Source organism: Lichenostomus cassidix, chromosome 5 (genome assembly GCF_008360975.1).
Source record: "Lichenostomus cassidix isolate B80296 chromosome 5, HeHo_3.0, whole genome shotgun sequence".
NCBI lineage: Eukaryota > Metazoa > Chordata > Aves > Passeriformes > Meliphagidae > Lichenostomus > Lichenostomus cassidix.
Window position 1 is genome coordinate 62304125 of NC_139486.1, and position 16125 is coordinate 62320249.

The 16125-nt window shown below is 58.8% G+C and overlaps 2 protein-coding genes and 1 long non-coding RNA gene across 5 annotated transcripts; 1 reads left to right on the forward strand and 2 right to left on the reverse strand.

Moving 5' to 3' along the window:
- The first annotated feature begins 73 nt into the window (after positions 1-73).
- Positions 74-2395, forward strand: LOC146437026 (uncharacterized). The gene is made up of 2 exons (XR_014852794.1): positions 74-189; positions 241-2395. It is a non-coding gene; the product is annotated as an uncharacterized LOC146437026 (long non-coding RNA).
- AGBL2 (AGBL carboxypeptidase 2) lies at positions 572-4830 on the reverse strand. The gene is given in 13 exon segments (XM_085063382.1): positions 572-1253; positions 1372-1458; positions 1559-1625; positions 1699-1808; positions 1878-1975; positions 2067-2193; positions 2312-2474; positions 2552-3316; positions 3392-3542; positions 3620-3727; positions 3820-3975; positions 4135-4297; positions 4300-4830. Coding segments are annotated over 13 exon segments (2835 nt in total). The 5' UTR covers positions 4477-4830; the 3' UTR covers positions 572-590.
- A 567-nt stretch (positions 4831-5397) lies between these two features.
- FNBP4 (formin binding protein 4) lies at positions 5398-15842 on the reverse strand. 3 transcript variants are annotated; one of them, XM_085063425.1, is made up of 17 exons: positions 15682-15842; positions 15445-15525; positions 14428-14564; positions 14100-14304; positions 13858-14008; positions 13662-13782; positions 13157-13495; positions 12860-13070; positions 10868-10986; positions 8689-8793; positions 8272-8405; positions 7853-7950; positions 7136-7314; positions 6570-6800; positions 5934-6464; positions 5693-5850; positions 5398-5587 (listed from the first exon to the last, which is right to left on the reverse strand). In XM_085063425.1, exons 1-17 carry the CDS (start codon positions 15803-15805, stop codon positions 5497-5499), a joined length of 3015 nt encoding a protein of 1004 aa, XP_084919551.1. In that variant the 5' UTR covers positions 15806-15842; the 3' UTR covers positions 5398-5496. The 3 variants fall into 3 exon arrangements, with proteins under 3 accessions (XP_084919551.1, XP_084919550.1, XP_084919549.1); XM_085063424.1 differs by lacking the exon at positions 7853-7950 and having other exon boundaries at positions 6570-6883; positions 13662-13779; XM_085063423.1 differs by lacking the exon at positions 7853-7950 and having other exon boundaries at positions 6570-6883.
- Between the last annotated feature and the right edge of the window lie 283 nt (positions 15843-16125).

The following is a 16125-nucleotide window of genomic DNA, read 5'->3' on the forward strand; positions in this document are numbered from 1 at the left end:
CGCAGCGGCTGCCATGGAAACGGCCGGCGGCGCCGCGCGGGTGTTGCCATGGCAACGGGGCCTGCGGGACTGGGGGCACCCGCGGGGCCTGAGGGGACACCGCGGGTATGGAGGGGACAGCGTGGTGACAGGGAGGAGGAGACACCACGGTGGCAGAGTTAAAGCGACACCATGTCCCTAGAGCCCAAGGTGGCACCATGGTGGCTGGGCTGAGGACACACAATGTCCCTAGAGCCCAAGGTGGCACCATGGTGGCTGGGCTGAGGTGACACTATGGTTACAGGACCTGACAACAGGACTACAGGACAGCACGGTGACAGGGACGAGGAGACACCATGGTGGTAGACTTAAAGTGACTGCACAACCCTAGAGCCCAGGGTGACACCATGGTGGTAGCACTGAGGTGGCACCAGGCAATAGAGGTGACACCCGGGTGGCAGAGCCCAATGTAACACCACAAGTTGACACCATGGTGGCCTGGGGCTGAGTGCCAGCAGCCTCTGGCCAGGCTGGGGGACAACGGGACTCCTAAGGGGACATCGCAATGAGAACAAGCAGCACCAGGCAGGGATGTGGAGGTGGCAGCATCTTTACTGCCGAGCACAGGCACAGCAGCGGGAGGCCACTGCAGGGACAGTGAGGGGACGTGCCCTGGGCCTGAGCCCACCCCGCTGCCAGGATGGCCCCGGAATCACTCCCACATCTGGATCCTGGGAGTGGTCACTGGTGGCACCACAGTGGCAGGAGCTCAGTAGTGGCTGGCAGTGTGACACAGTACTTGTGCCACTGTCCAGCTGATGCCTTCCCATGGTGGCACAGTGGGATGTGCCAACTTCAGATGGTCTGGGAAGGGTCACTCCAAAGTCAGCTCCAGGCATCTCTACCACTGTGGCACAGTGACCACTCCGTGTTTGAGCTGCCCTGGGAAAGGTGACACTGGAGCTGGCTCTGCGCTTCTCTCTCATGGTGGCACAGTGACCATTCCCTGCTCCAGCTGCCCTGGGAAAGGTGACACTGGAGCTGGCTCTGCGCTTCTCTCTCATGGTGGCACAGTGACCACTCCCTGCTCCAGCTGCCCTGGGAAAGGTGACACTGGAGCTGGCTCTGGGCTTCTCTCTCATGGTGGCACAGTGACCATTCTCTGCTCCAGCTGCCCTGGGAAAGGTAACACTGGAGCTGGCTCTGGGCTTCCCTCTCGCAGTGCCACCTCCACTCTGGACACCAGGAAGAACTGGATGCCAGCGGGTCTCAGCCTGGGGGGCACAAGAGAGTGGTCAGACCCACTTGCGGGGTGGGACAGCACTGGGGACAAGTGTCCCTGCAGGACTGTCCCCCTGGGGCCCAGATGGACTGTGGTGGCTCCAGGCTCACCGGAATGCTGGTGCGGCTCTGGGCTGTCCGGCGCAGGGCATTCCTTGTTCTCCTTCTCTGCAGCTGCTTCCTCCTGCGTGGCTTTGGCTGTGTTGGATGGCGAAGTTGCTAGGACCCTCTTGTCACCTTATGCCACCCCAGCACTGTGTAACTCCCACCCCAAAACTGGTGGCACATGGGGACTCACCGGCAAGTCTGGGCTCTGGAAGTCATCTGGGTTCCCATCCGACAAGGAGCTGTCAGAGCCGCTGGTGCTGAGGGGGCAAAGAACCACCTGCAGCCCCCACTGGCACCACGGGGTGACACAGGGTGACAGGGGTGACATACCTGGATTCAAGCTCTGAGGGGGACACATCACTCCAGCTGCCTCCAGAGCCTGGCTCGTGACCCATCTGCTGCCGCAGCAGAGCATCTGCCTCTGCCAGGCACTGCTGGAGCTGTGGGACAGCACGGGTGTCACCATAGTCCTGTGGCATGGGGACACCCTGTGCTGGGTCTGAGCACACCTTGGCGGGCGCAGGGTCACAGAAGTCAAGCAGGGTGTCACACAGGAGGCGGCCCAGCGACTTGAGGTCCTCCACGCTGAAGTGGGAGCTCCTCCTGCCTGGAGGGGACGGGGACAAGGAAACAAGGGCAGCTCCCCAACCCGGGACCACCCCCTTGGCACTGTCCCTTTGGCTGTGGTCGTCCCTCACCCAGCGTGGAGCCACTGAAAGCCACCTCCAGAGTGTAGCTGTGGGAGACGCCCAGACGCCACATGGAGACCCGGCCTGTCCCCTCTTTGCTCTTCTGCACCTGGAACTTGCACCTGGCAAAGGAAAACTGGGGGGGCCCAGGATCAGTGGGGTCCCAAACCCCACAGGGACACCGTGGGAAGTGGCACGGTGGCTGCATTCCTGCTGTCACCGCAACACTCAGCCCTGAGGTGTCTGTGTCCCACCTTGTCAGGGGCATTTTTGCTCAGCATCAGGGGGAACAGGCGCTGGCTCAGTCGTGTCCTGGCATCATCCCCCCTGGCATCGCAGCCATACATGAAGACGTTGTTCTTCCGGCTGTGCCCGTGGAAGTCACAGTACAGCACCACCTCCTGCTCTGCCAGCACCCTGCGTGCATCAGGATATGGCCACTGGCACTGCCACAGGAGCGGCGCCATCCCTCCGGCTCCCTGCGCCCGCCTCACCTCTGGACCATGGCCCGCAGGTGCCACACGCTGGGGAAGGAGCCAGGAAGCGCCGCCCCATAGGCCCTGTTGGGATCCTGTCCCGCCAGGGAGCAGCGGGAGTTGCCCACCACCACCCCGTCGGGGTTGAGCATCGGCACCACCTTGAAGACGAAGAGGCGGCGAAGGAGCTGCGCATCTTCGTGGGTGCTGAGCAGGAAATCAAGGAATCCCCTCATGGCCCAGGAGCTGCCGCTCTCACCGGGGTGCACACGGGCACTCGCCACCACCACCCGCTTGCCAGCCGTGCCGCCGGGGCCAGTGATGGTCAGCAGGTACACGGTGTTGCCGGCCAGGCTGTGGCACAGCGCCTGTACCGCGCAGTACGGCGAGCGTGCCGGATCGTTCACCAGGGCACGCAGGTAGTGCTGCAGGTCAGAGTAGGTGTAAGGGTAGCAAGCAGCAAAGAAGCACGTGTCGCTGTCGTGAGGGAAGCGCACCGTCCAGCTGAGCCGGAATGCCAGTGGCTCCCCCACACTGCCACGGGAGTAGCGGATGTCGGTCCCAACCCGGCGCCAGCCGATGCCGCGGCTCTGGGCATCCTGCTGGGAGTAGAGCAGCGGCTGCAGACCCTGGCTGTAGAGGCTCTTAGGCTTGGCCATGTTGGCGATGGTGAAGCGGTAGAACGGCTCCCGACGGGTGTTTTGGACACGGAAGTAGAACCACTGGGTGTGCTTGGCCGTGTACAGGTCCGGCCGCAGCATCAGCACGTACTCGTAGGGACCCCTGTGTGAAGGAAAGGGCCACATTCCAGATCCCAGCCCAACACTGTTCCCCCATGCCCCCTGGCCCCTTCCTTACACCTTGATGGCCTTCTGGAGGTTCCCGCTCTCAAAGCGGGACTCGAAGAGCAGCGTGGTGTCCTGGGGACCCTCCAAGGGGGCTGCCGGTGAGGAGAGGGGCCCCGGGGCCCCCCCAGTCCGAGCACGGGTGAAGCAGGAGCCTTGGCGTGCTGCAGGGGGAGCAAGGACAGTGGTGAGGCTCTGGGGAGAGCAAGGGCACCCAGGGGTGCTGCCTGTGCCCCGGTACCTGGGCTGGAGTGGTAGACGACAGTGCCCTGCTCCTCGTTGAGGATGTCCGGGGCCTGCTCTGGGCCCGTGGGTGGGCAGAAGGGCTCTTGTTCAGGGGGGACCCACTCTGAGAGAGGGGGGGACACAGAGACAAACACCATGGGCACAGCAGGGTGAGGCACAGGGGTGAGGCGGGGGAACAGCTGAACATTTCCTCACCAATGTGCTTGATCGTCTCCTGGATGACTTCACACTCCACAGGCCATCTTGGGGCAGGGAGGGAGAACACAGCCCGTGGTTCTCCTGGAGATCTCCAGGGCTGTGCTGAGGGGGCTGGCTTGCCCTGGCTGGGGGTCTGCTCTGGTGCCCCAGGGGCTGCAAGAGCACCAGGAAGGGCTGGGGGTCTCCGGTGTGGCGAGGTAGAGGCATCCCCCAAAATCAAGGCAGGAACAGGGTGAGGCCCTCCCACCACACTCTCCGTGCTGGGAGGATGCAGTGCTGGGGGGCTGTGAGGGGCTGCGGGGTCTCACTCACGGTTTGGCTCACGCCCAGGACCTCGCTGCCAGCCAGCGCTGGTGCTGCCGGTGGTAGATGCCTTGGGATGCTGCCCGAAGTGGTCCCCCGGGGACATTGCAGTCTCTTCCCTGCCAGTCTTCTGGCCTTGGGGAGAGCAGCGCTGCAGCCAGGGGGCAGGAGGGGACACAGCCAGGGACAGGAGGCGACACCCTGCCGCGGCCAGGGCTCACCTCGGAAGTAGCCATAGAAGCGCAGGTGGGTGCGGATGAAGCTGTCATAGGGCTTGAGGGTCCGTCCCCCACCAAGCCCTCCCGGAGCCCCCTCCCCTCCCTGAGCAGCGCGGCGCCCCGCGGGCTCCATGGCAGCGAGAGCCCCGGGAGAGCCGGAACAGCAGTGGCAGTGCCGGGGCTGGGCTGGGACGCGGTTGCTGAGCTACAGGGAGGGACGGGGCGGTCCTGGAGCAGAGCTGAGAGAGGAGCCAGAGAGATTTCAGACTCATTAAGGTTGGAAGAGACCTCCGGGATCCTGTGCCTGATGCCCACCTTGTCACCCAGCCCAGAGCACTATGTGTCATGTCCAGTCGTTCCTTGGACATCTCCAGAGATAGGGACTCCACCACCTCCTTGGGCAGCCCCTTCCAATGCCTGACATTTTCTGTGATGAAATTCCTCTTCATATCTAACCTGAATTTCCCCTGGCAGAGCTTGAGGCTATTTCCTCCACCTGCCAGGGAGTTGTAGAGAGAGGAATGCCCCCTTGAGCCTCCTCCAGCCTGCGCCCCCCCAGCTCCTCCTGGTGCTCCAGACCCTTCCTCAGCTCCGTTCCCTTCTTCGGATGGCCCCTCAGCATCTCTCTTGCCATGAGGGGCCCAGAACTGCTCCCAGAACTGCAGGTGGCCCAGCAGTGCCAGCACAGGGGACAGACACTGCCCTGGGCCTGGGGCCACCCCAGTGTGGGGACAGCCAAGGTACCACCAGCCTCTTGCCCACCGAGGTAACCCTGAGCTTATGTTCAGCTGCTCTCACCAGCACCCCCAGGGCCTCTTCCAGCTTTCCAGCCACGTTTCCCCAAGCCTGAAGCATTCCACAGGGTTGGTGTGTCCCACATGTAGGACCTAGGACTTGGCCTTCTTCACCCTCACACCTTTACCCCTGGCCCATTGATCCAGCCCGACCAGATCCCTCTGCAGAGCCTTCCTGCCCTCCATAATTCCCACTCCCACCCAAGTTTGTGCTCCCCATGCCCATCTACCACCTGCCCTCGGCAGAATCAAGAAGGCACTTCCCAAACTGATACGATTTATTGGACAATGGTCAAAGGAACTGTACATCTGTAAAAAAAAAAGCAAAAAAAAAAAAGGCGTGTGTGGCACTGTGCGCCTCATGTGCTCGAGGTGGTTTTCCTCCGCTTCAGGCGCGCGCGCCAGTCTTCTGGCAATGCCTCGAAGTTGGCGTTCCTCTCTGCCATGCCACTGCAGGGATAAAGCGGAATGTCAGCATCCAGATGGCCCTCCCATGGATCCCCCGCCTTTACAGGGCACGAGAAAGTGTCCTGGCACCAGCCCCGGGGTCTGTACCTCATCAGCTGCTGCTGCTTCCATTCCTCAATGCGCCGCTGAGCTGTGGTCTCCCGGTCTTCCTCGCTGGAGCTGGAATTCTCCTCCTCATCTAGCTCCCGCTGGATACTCTGCCACTTCTTCACCAGTGATGGCATCTTCGTCTTGCCCTTCTTGCCCTGTGCCACAAATAGAGTGGTGAGTGTGGCTGGCAAGTGAGGAGGGGGAACGGCGCCAGTGAGGGACCATCCATCCAGCCTACCTTTTCCTTGCGCCCCTTCCTTGGCTTCTCCTTCTCCGGCGGCGGCGGCGCCTTGGGGGTGGGCGGCGGGGGCGTCTGTGGGGGTGGTGGGGGCGGTGGCTGCTCGGCTGCAGTGCCCACGGAGGGCAGGGCTCCCCGTGCTGGGGCTGGCTGAGTGGTGGCTGTGGCAGCTAGGCTGACAGGTGTGGCGCACTCTGAGTAGCCCATCACAGAAGGTGTGGCAGGTCCCGTCACACCCAGGTAGCCAGACTGCAGCCCCAGCGCTGTGGGCTGAGGGCCAGCATGGCCCGGAGCCATGCGGAGGTTGGGGCGTCCCTGGATCTCGCTTTGGAGCCGCTGGCGTGGCCTCAGGGAGGCCAAGGGCACAGCTGATGGCTGGTACTTGCCCGTGGCCATAAGGGGCTGGCTGTAGATGACAGGGCAGCTGCCAATAGTGGCTGTGCGCTGCATCAGCCCCGGGCTCATCTCCACAGCTTTCCTCTTCTGCGGCTTGGCCGAGAGCAGTGGGGCTGGGCTGGGATCAACAGCAGCCTGGGAACAGAGTGCCGAGGTGAGTGCTGCGCCAGGAGCACCACTGAACATCCCTTTCCCAGACTCACACTCTGGGATCAGTGGAGCCCTGGTTTCACCGCTCACCTGGCTGCTGCTGGCAGCAGGGCGCACCAGAGACTTCAGGGGAGCATCTTCCTCAGTTCCGGGGGCAGGTGGCTCCTCGCCCCCCTCATCTTCCATCTCCACCTCCTGGATCTCCCCATCTTCTCCGGGTGGTGGGGGTGGCGGTGGAGGTGGCGGGGGTGAGTCTGGGGGAGGCGGCGGCGGTGGAGGCATTTCCAAAGGCAAGGGAGGTTGGAGGACCGGGACAGAGGACTGAAGCAGAGTCCAAAATGGAGTGAGCGGCATGAGAGATGTAGCAGGAACTTGGCCTGAGAAGGATTCTTTACAAAGGGAGCCTGAAGAATACACATTGACATGGGCATGACCACCCGGTCTACAGACCAAGCTGCCTGCCCCTGCCCACAGTCCCGCTCAGGCCACCAGCTCCCCCTCCAGCAGCTGGGACAGCTGGGATTCAGCGGTCCTGCTCAGGCCACCAGCTCTCCCTTCAGCAGCTGGGACACACCACGGACTGCCCTGGCCTCCCACACCCTGCTCTGCAGCCAGGACCCCCCACTGCCAGCAACCTCCTGTGTCCCTGGCTGTACCTGCAGGGCGCTCGGCGGGCTCCTCGGGGTGCTCTCCTTTGTCTTTGGGAGGTGGCTTTGGAGGAGCGTCAGGTTTTCTGTCGGTGCTTCGCTGTCCCTCCTCTTCGTCCTCCCCGTCGGGGAACTCCCATTGCGACTCTCCCGAGCGCTCGTTAACATAGAAATAGCGTCTATGCTCCCTAGATCACAAGAAAGAGAAGGAGGCTTCAGCTTCCCTTCTCCGCCCCCGACACTCCGAGGTGGGCCTGCCCACGACAGCGGTGCGCTCTCGCAGGGGAGACCCTCGTGCAGCGGGGCTGCCGCTCTCCCACACACAACAAACAACTTTGAGGACAGAGGCAGGAGAGGCCCGAGCCGACTCGCTCAAAGCTATTTGCTATCGCTGGCTGTGGCAACGTCTCCCTGAGCCCCCCACTCCGAGGGAGGGGAGGGCCGGGAACGCCGGCGACGTCTCGCTAACATCATGACTTTCAGCACAGCCTTGGCCAAAAGTCGCCCTCCGAGAAGAGGCACCGGGGAACAGCCCAGTGGAGGGAAGCGGCTGCCCCCCTACCCCGTGGTGCGCGGAGTTTTTTATGATACTCTTGGTGTCAAACACACAGTGAATGCTAGAGAGAGGGAGCGGATCTGGGAGCTGAAAAACAAAAGAGCAAAGATTTCAAACAAAGGAAAATTAATCAAGAAAGCCAAATAGACAAAGAAATGTTTGGGTCTGACCTGCTGGCAGGAGACAGAAATCTTGTTCTTCATTCCGTCGGTGAGTTGAAGTTTGTCCTTTGGAAGAGCTGTTGGTCAGAAGAGTTGATCCAGAGATCCTGCAAAGTTCACAGAGCTCTCGCATGCGCGACCCCCCAGGCCCGCCCTCCACAGCGCTGAACACTCGCGAGAGGGACAACCAGCTCTGTCCATCAGGGAATCAGCTCCGTTGCAAAGCACTGGGCACTCCATTTGGATCCTCCAGTTTGGCGGCCGGCCCAAACTCTGCGAGTGCCGGATGTTTCTCTGCCTGCCCAGCACTAACAGAAGCCGCTCTCAGTCTGCCAGAGGGACGGCGCCAGCGTCGTCGGGTGGTTGATGGTCACAAATCATGTCTGAGATGTCAGAGATGAAAGGTGAGAAAGGAGGAGAGCGCGTACCTGTCCCAGTGGCAGGACCAGCCTTTAGGGGTGGCGTTTATTTCGTATTGTTTAAGCTGTTCGGCTGCGTCTTGGAGTTTGCGTTTGAGGTAGTTTCCATTGAGAGCACCTTCTCGCCAGTCTGCAATGCGCGTCTAGAGGGCAAGAACCGGGGGAAGCCGGTGAGGTGGGCTGCCGGCGGCCCCAGGGGGGGACAGGACTCGAGGATCGGGAGGTTCCCTTCCGGCATGGGACGCGGGGGGCCAGGAGGAGGACACCCCGCCTCCGCGCCAAGCCACGCTCTCCCCCCGCCGAGGAAGGGAGGGCCCTGCGCAGCAAGGCGCCACGAGGCTCACGCAGCACCGGCGCTCGGACGGCGGATTGCATCCGATCCGCTCTGGAACACGAGGCCGGAGCGAGGGGCGAAGGCTCGGTTACCTCTGTCTGCAACAGCAACATGTGGAAGTTGGAGATAGATTGTCTGTTGATGCCCAGGAACTCCAATTTACTAGTCAGAGTATTTGCCAGCTCTCCAATCTGAAACTGCCAGGAGAAAGGAAGAGTCAAGAGCCACCCTGTGGGAGCGGCACCGGGTGGCTGCGGCCTGGCGGCTCTCGGGAAACACCGCTCGGGACCACCTGCAGCCCCTCAGCCTGGAAGGACTGGGACGTGCCACCCTGGCCCTGCATGCCTGTCACCCCCTCTGTTAAGTCCCGCTATGTCCTGCACCCCAGGGAGAGGGCAGTGTGGGTGGCTGGGTGACAGCTCCACAGACTGTGCTCGACTCCGTGCAGAAGGACAGCATGGGCTCAGGCTGCTCCGGTACTCTGGAGTTACAGCAAAAGCATCGCCACGGCAGAAAGAGTTAAATCTGAGTGTTCCCCAAATGAATGGACCAGGATGTCATTCCAGGTTCTGTAAATCATTGCTTTCCAGAGGAACTAGCTGGAAAGCACCGGAAAGGGATAACAGCTCTGGATTTACTTCAGAGCAGAGGCAGCAGCTACATCAAAACTCAGGTCAGCCCCCAGTGACCATGGATACTCAAACCCAGCGTCCCATGGGAGTGAAACTTCCAGCCTGGGAACACGGGGTTCCCTGTGTCCATCCCCCTGACTGGGGGCACTGCATGGAAGCAGCCACAAGCCAGAATCAGGAGCAGGAACAGGGATGCCTGCAAGCGGCATCACCACTGCTTTAAGGAGGACTCTAAAAATGTCTACTTTTAGCTTTGCTCCTCAGAAGAGGCTTTGGAATGTGCACCAAAGCCACCAAGGCAGCATTTATCTCCAGAGAGGGGATGGGCCAGACAAGCAAGCCCTAGAGAAGCCTAAGGCAGGGATATGAATTCCCATGTTAACATGGCTCTGGAGAAGCCAGGGAACATCCCGGAGGCAGAGGGTAACTGGGCAGTGGAGGCCCAGGCGCAGCTCCTGTAACCAGAGAGATCCCAACCCGATGAGCAAACGGTACCGGTTACCCAGGGAGCCGGCATTCCTCCGACAGCTCTAAGGGAATCCTGCATGGAAAAGCACCACACGGTCCGTCACAGCGCCCACTGGGACCGGAAGGAGAGGGGATAACACGGGACTGGCAAGTCTGGCCCTGCCACGGGCTTTTATTCTTTTAACTTAAGTAAACTCATTTTAAAATCAGGTTTCAAATGGATGCTGCACTAAAGGAGGCTTAGTTTTAGTCTGGGAACATCAAATCTCAACTTTAAGTTGTTTTATGGGAGAGATGTGGGATTTTTCGCAATGACAGCACGAAAGCCCTTCCCTTTTCACACCAGAAAAATTATTTAAGTGGTGGGAAATGAGGACAGGGATGGGCAACTCTCACTGCAGGTTCCACCCGGGCTCCACCATGAGCCGGCAATTCCCCATCTGCCACAGGGAGGTGACAACATTTCCCAACGTCACAAAATTACTCCAGAGCCAAATTTCACACTGCAGTAGATCTCAGGGTAACAAGTGACATGTGGACCAAAGGACAAACGGGAAAAATCTCCCCTACTGCTCTGTTAAACTGCCCCAGAGCCTGGAGCTCTGCTATAGATGCAGTGCAGCCAAAGGAGCAAATCAAGGCTCAGAGAAAACCTATCAGCAGGATGCTGCAAAAACCCTCAAGGCTTCCCCAGTTTGCATCTAAAAGTAATGCCGGGCGAAGGGCAGAGCGGTACCGTCAGCCTCAAGAAACGGAGAGATTACGGACGAAGAGTCTTCAGCCTGGAAACGGGACGACTGACCGGGCCAGAGACTGGAATATCATTATTGGTGAAAACAAAGTCAAGATCAAACTGGTTGTTCTCTGTCACAACAACACCCAGGGCTCAGTCTTTGCCCCCCCGCACCCTCTTTTCATCCAAGCTTTTGCTGCTGAATCCTACTGAAAAAGGGATATTGTCCCAGTCCTGCACAGCCTTTCCTTAACAAGCTGTTCCCACAGCCACACAGGGATCTGAGCTTTAAAAGCTTCAGGTGGGCCAAATCCAGAGCCCAAAGCTCTGGTGTTCACAGGGAAGAGGTGGCTGGGGGAGCATGTCCCTTGTCCCTTGGCAGATGGAGCACCCATCGTATCCCTCATCTCATGGCCATGCACCTCTGCCTCTCCGTACCTTTAAGTCCTGCTCTTCCTCTTCCATTTTTGGAGCCCCTTGTGATTTTGCTTTTTCCTGGGGCTCCTCAGATTCTGCCTCTTTGTCTGAGCTCAGATCGGTTGCTTCCATGCTTGGGGCTGCAGGAGAAGGAAGGACAGGTCAGTCCTTGTCCCACCACCTCCCTGGCAGTGTCAGCAGCTGGCTGGACACTGTGCCCGGAACCAAAGCCAATGTGGGAAAGAGCAGGGAGAGAGCTAGGAACCACCAGAGCCAGTGACAAGAGCCTGAAACTAAAAAAGAGAGATACTCACTGCCCTGTGTTTTGGTGGTGGGGATCCTTCCAGAAGGATAACATGGGAAGGGGAGGACTGGAGCTGCTACAGTGTAAAGCAGCAATGAGGCAAGGCCTGGAATATGGGGCATCAGGGAAGCACAAAGAGACTAACTCCCAAAATCTGTCATCTTAATAATCTGTCAATAACAGCCACCAGGTATTAAATAAGTTAATCATCTAAGACTGAAGTCCCCAAAAGCTGCCAAGACCAGAAGGTTTTGCCTTCAGATGACTAATTCACTGTCCAAGCAACCAATTCCAAAGAGGGAAGTTTGTGACAGAATCCCACAGCCCTCTGGGGAGAGGAACCCCAATTCCCATCATGTCCTGGTGCTGGAAGGCAGGACACTTCCCTAAATCACCCTATAGCAGTGGGGTGCTCAATTTACACTAGTTATTTTGGAGTGACAACTAACTGTTCTCCAGGTTAAGGTGGAAACTGGTGCTGCTGGGAAGAGCTGGCTTCAGGGATATTTGGAAAGCCCTCCAGCAAAACCATTCATTTTCCTATGGAAAAATGACAACACTGATTTAATGCCAGAGTTGTCACCCAACTCATATCCCTTCCTGAAGCAGGGGTGCCTCAGGGCTACAAGAACTCTGGGATGGTGCAGGCAACAACTCCTACTTCAGCAGGACACAGCCTGCTTCAGGCACTTAAGTACCAGTTTTTCCTTGGAAAAGCAGTTTTGTTAAGTTTTCTATCCTAAACAGGCACACTAATCTTGTGCTAGGAAGGGACTGTCACATCCAGAGAAAAGGATGCTCAGGAAGACCTTCTTGCTCCTCGCAATGCCCTGACAGGAGGGCTCTGCTCCCAGGCAACAAGTGATAGGACAAGAGGAAACAAAGTTGTGCCAGGGAAGGTTTAAGTTGGATATTGGAGAAAATTCCTTAACAGAACAGGCTGTCCGTGGGGATGGGGTCCCCATGCCTGGAGATATTTAAAAGCCATGTGGATGTGGCACCTGGGGACATGGGTTAGTGGTGGCCTTGGCAGTGTGGGGGAAACAGCCTGACTCCATGACCACAGAGGGCATTTCCAACCTGAATGATTCCATGATTCTACTGTCTGGGAGTCCCAGAGCTGCTGGGCACAGAGTGCTCCTTAAAATGCTATAGCTGGTGCATTTTGGGAAGCACAGCTCTGGAGGATCCAACATAACACGAGGGGTAGTTGTGTATGACTGATACATCCGCACACACCTGGAGTTGAACAAGCCCCACAGGAATTGGGGCTGCCTTGCCACAGGGGCTGGAGTTACGTTCCCTATGCACTGACTGTGGAGCCCTGGAGCTGCTCCAGAGACACTTCAGCTGTCTGGAATTTGGTATCAGGCAGCTCAGAAACTGAACTTTGGAAATGGAAGGTGACAGTTCGCAGTGTGCCACAGGCTGGATTTGTGATGTTGAGAGGAATTGGAAGGCAGTGGGATGTGAGGCAGCTGTTATTTGCGTGCCTTCTCCCAAAAAACCACTGAAAATGGCATAAGTGCCACTATGTGGTTTATTAGGATAAAGGAGTTATTCCAATGAGGTTGGGCTGTGACACAGCCACTCCTCAGCCTTGTCCCACCTGGCACACGTACCTCATGGCCCTTCCCAGCTTCTCTCTGTGGGTCTTCAGGGAAACAAGACACCCTGCTCCTCTCTCCAAAGGGAGCATTTTCACTTACCTGCTTCTCCTGCTTCTGGGCTTTCCCGGCCCATTTTGCTGGAGCCTCGACTGGCGGATTCAGGGCTGGTGGCTCCCACAAACAGTTTCCATTTCCCTCTCTTGGAGGCCAGCCTGCGGGATGCATCTTGAGAGGTCGACTGGCTCCCATCGGAGAGGGGGCTGGAGCCTGAAACGCTGCCGTCACCTTCTTCCAAGGCACGGAGCTCTGCCTGCAGAGACATGACAGCCCAGTTTATTCCAGGAAAGCTGTGGCTACATGTGTGACCCTGTTTCTGGGACAAATGTCCCCCCTTACCTTCTTCCTCTCCAGCACCATCTCCAGCTCAAGTGTGTCCTGCTCCTCCTCCTCCTCTGCGCTCTCCCCTGACTGCACTACGCTGCACAGATCCTCCTGCCCCGTGTCTTCCAGGGGGTCCCTGCTGGGCTCTGGCTCTTCGAGGACAGCTGGAGCCTCTTCTGCTTTTGCCTCCTCTTCCAGAGGCGGCTCGACCTCCTCTTTGCAGATCACCTTCCTTCTCCAGCGCTCCTCTTCCTCCTTCACCACGTCAGGCAGGAGTGGGGCCAGGAGGGCTGCAGCCACTCCCTTCCTCTCCTCCTCGCTGTTGGAGAGAGCCTGCACGCCCTCGTTCACTTCCTGCAGGATGAGCTCCCTGTGAGCTTTCTGACAGGTGCCAGAGAAAGAGCCCACGTTGCCAGCCCCCTCCTAGGGCTGCGGATGGAGCAGAGCATCCCACCTGCTTCCAAGGAAGCCCAAGGAGATGCCTACAAACCCCATGGCAACCAGAACCCACACGACTGACCTTCTTCACCTCCCGCTTGCCGAGGCTGGTCCCACGGCCAGCGCTGCCCGGGGCTCCCTTCTCCTGAGGGAAAGGCTCCGTGGCCGCCATGAAGCTGCCATTGGTGCCTGCCACGGTGCTGCTGAGGAAGAAGAGAGTGAATGAAGGTGGGATGGGACAACATTCCACAGGGCTACATCCTGGAGGTCTCGCCCACCTGTGCTGGTAGTGCTGCAGGCCCTGGACCTGCGTTGCCAGGTACTGTGGCAGCTCCCAGGTCACCTCGTTGCTCTGCGTGTTCCAGTAGTAGTAGCAGCCGGTGTTCTCATCCCAAACCTCCTGCCAGTCGCCCATCTCCAGCTCTCCCACTGCCGGGGGGACAAGGACAGCCCGTCACTCCTCTCTCCCCAGTGACACCCATTTGTCAGCACCCCCTTTGGAGACAGGAATGGGGCTCACCTCCAGCCAGCGAGCACTGGGTGTCGTACTGCCATTCCGGGGCCGGCGCTGAGCCCGTGCCGTTGGCTGTGCCCGAGGATGGGCCGGTACCCGAATCCTTGGGCTCCGGCCGGGGCGGCGTGGGGGGTGGCACGGAGGAGGAGGAGGAAGAGGAGGCAGTGGTGGGCTCAGCAGGCTGTGGAGGGGCTGTGATGGCATCGATCTCCTGTAAAAACAGCATCCCTCTGTGAGCTTCAAATCCCAAGCCGAATCAAAGCACTTAATGGATGAAAACAATGTCTTGGCCCCCTCCTCCCACCACCCCCTGCCCTCCCCGAGTGGCACTCACCGCCAGAAAGTTTGCCAGGGTGCTGTCGATGTCGGTGGAATTGCTGCCGTTGGCGTCGGCGGGACGCGCCGGCTTCTCTGGGGTCTCACCCTCCTCATCATCACTGTCGGCATAGGCACCCAGCAGGCACAGACCTCCTGCAGAAGGGACAGTGAGTCCTCAGGGGAATCCTGCTGCTGCTGCAGGGAATCAGATCCAACCCCCACCCTCCCCTCCAGCGGTCATCCCAGGGGGAACAGCCCCGTACAAGTGGCAGGTCAGCTTAGGGGCAGTCAGTACAGGAATGAGTAGGAAAATGTATTTCAGGATGGGCAATCGCCTCTTAGGAAATAAGAGCACGATTAAAATAATTGAAATGGAGACAACTCCAGCCCCAGAGTTAATTATTTAGGAAAGGGTTAATTCTCTTCCTTTAGAAACAATACTTAAAGGTTAAAGAAGTAATAATTAATTTGTATTAAGAATAGGGGGTGATGGAGAAAGAAACAAACACAGTTCCACCAAAAAAAACATGTTTAACACAAAAAACCCCACACTTAGGACCAGAAAATGCATATTTAGCACCTCCAAAAGCCATTCAAAACCTCAAAGCCTCCCACTTCTAGGACCAAAACCCCAATATAGATTCAAAAAAATCACGTTAAGGACCAAAACCCTACACTTAAGACCCCAAACCCTCCACGTTTAAGATCAAAACCACTAAACTTAAAACAAAAAGCCACTTTTAGGATCAGCCCCACCCCCATTTTGGTCTAAAAAAAAAAAAAAAAGAAAATCACATTTCGGACCCAAAAAATGACGTTTGAAAATCAAACCCCCCAAAGTTACGATAAAAATTACATTTAGGACCGAACCCCCTTCAATTTAAGACAAAGAGCCCTATTTAGGAACAGAACTCCCCCATTTTTTTTGTCATTATTGTGCATCAGGGGCCGCTCCACCCCTAAATCTTGAGATTCTCCCACTATTTTTTAGGAGAGATTTAATCCCGCGTCTCAACCCGGGGCGCTCCCTTACCTGTGGCCTTGACGGCGGCGGGAGCGGGAGGCGGCGGATTGGGCGGGTTGCGGGGCGGCTCCGCCACCGTCTCGGGCTCATCTGCGGGGCAGAAGCGTCAATTACGGGGGGCTCAGGCTGGGGGCAGCACGAGGGGGTGGATCGGGAGCCCCGGTCCCGCTAGGCCCCGCTAGGCCGCACCAGGCCGCGCCCCGCCAACAAAGCGCCCCGCGCTTCCACCCGCCTTGGCCGCCTTACCCGCTTCGGAGCCCGAGTCGCCCCCCTCGCCCGCGGGTCCCGCCGCCTCGTCGCGGCGCGGCGCGGGCGGGGAGAGCTGCAGGATGGGCCGGCGGCCGGGCGCGGCCCGCGCCTTCTTCCCCATGGCGGCGGCGGCACCTCGGGGCTGCGGCCGCGCGCGCCGTGCGCAGTGACGTCACAACGGGGGGCGGGGCGGCGGGCGCGCGCTCCCGCTGGATGGGGAAGGGCGGGAAGTTCTGGCTGCATCCTGCCCCGGGCACGGTCCTGTGCCTTGATCCTACGGCCCCATCCCATCCCATGCCATCCCACAGTCCTGTCCGGCACTCCGGGGTTGTTGTGATCCCATGCTATCCTAGAAGCACAATCCTGTCGATTTTCCTGGGGGCTGTAGCCCCTTCTGATCCTATGCCGCCTTCCCTAGAGCCGCCCTTGAGCTATATCCAT

What these genes read in the sequence shown, in the direction of transcription:
- FNBP4 (XM_085063425.1), bottom strand. Translation starts at nt 15,805, where the DNA reads ATGGGGAAGAAGGCGCGGGCCGCGCCCGGCCGCCGGCCCATCCTGCAG. An exon ending in CGACTCGGGCTCCGAAGCGG is followed by an intron (nt 15,526 to 15,681) that starts GTAAGGCGGCCA and finishes TCTGCCCCGCAG; the next exon opens with ATGAGCCCGAGACGGTGGCG. An exon ending in TGGTCCTGCCACTGGGACAG is followed by an intron (nt 7,951 to 8,271) that starts GTACGCGCTCTC and finishes TGAACTTTGCAG; the next exon opens with GATCTCTGGATCAACTCTTC.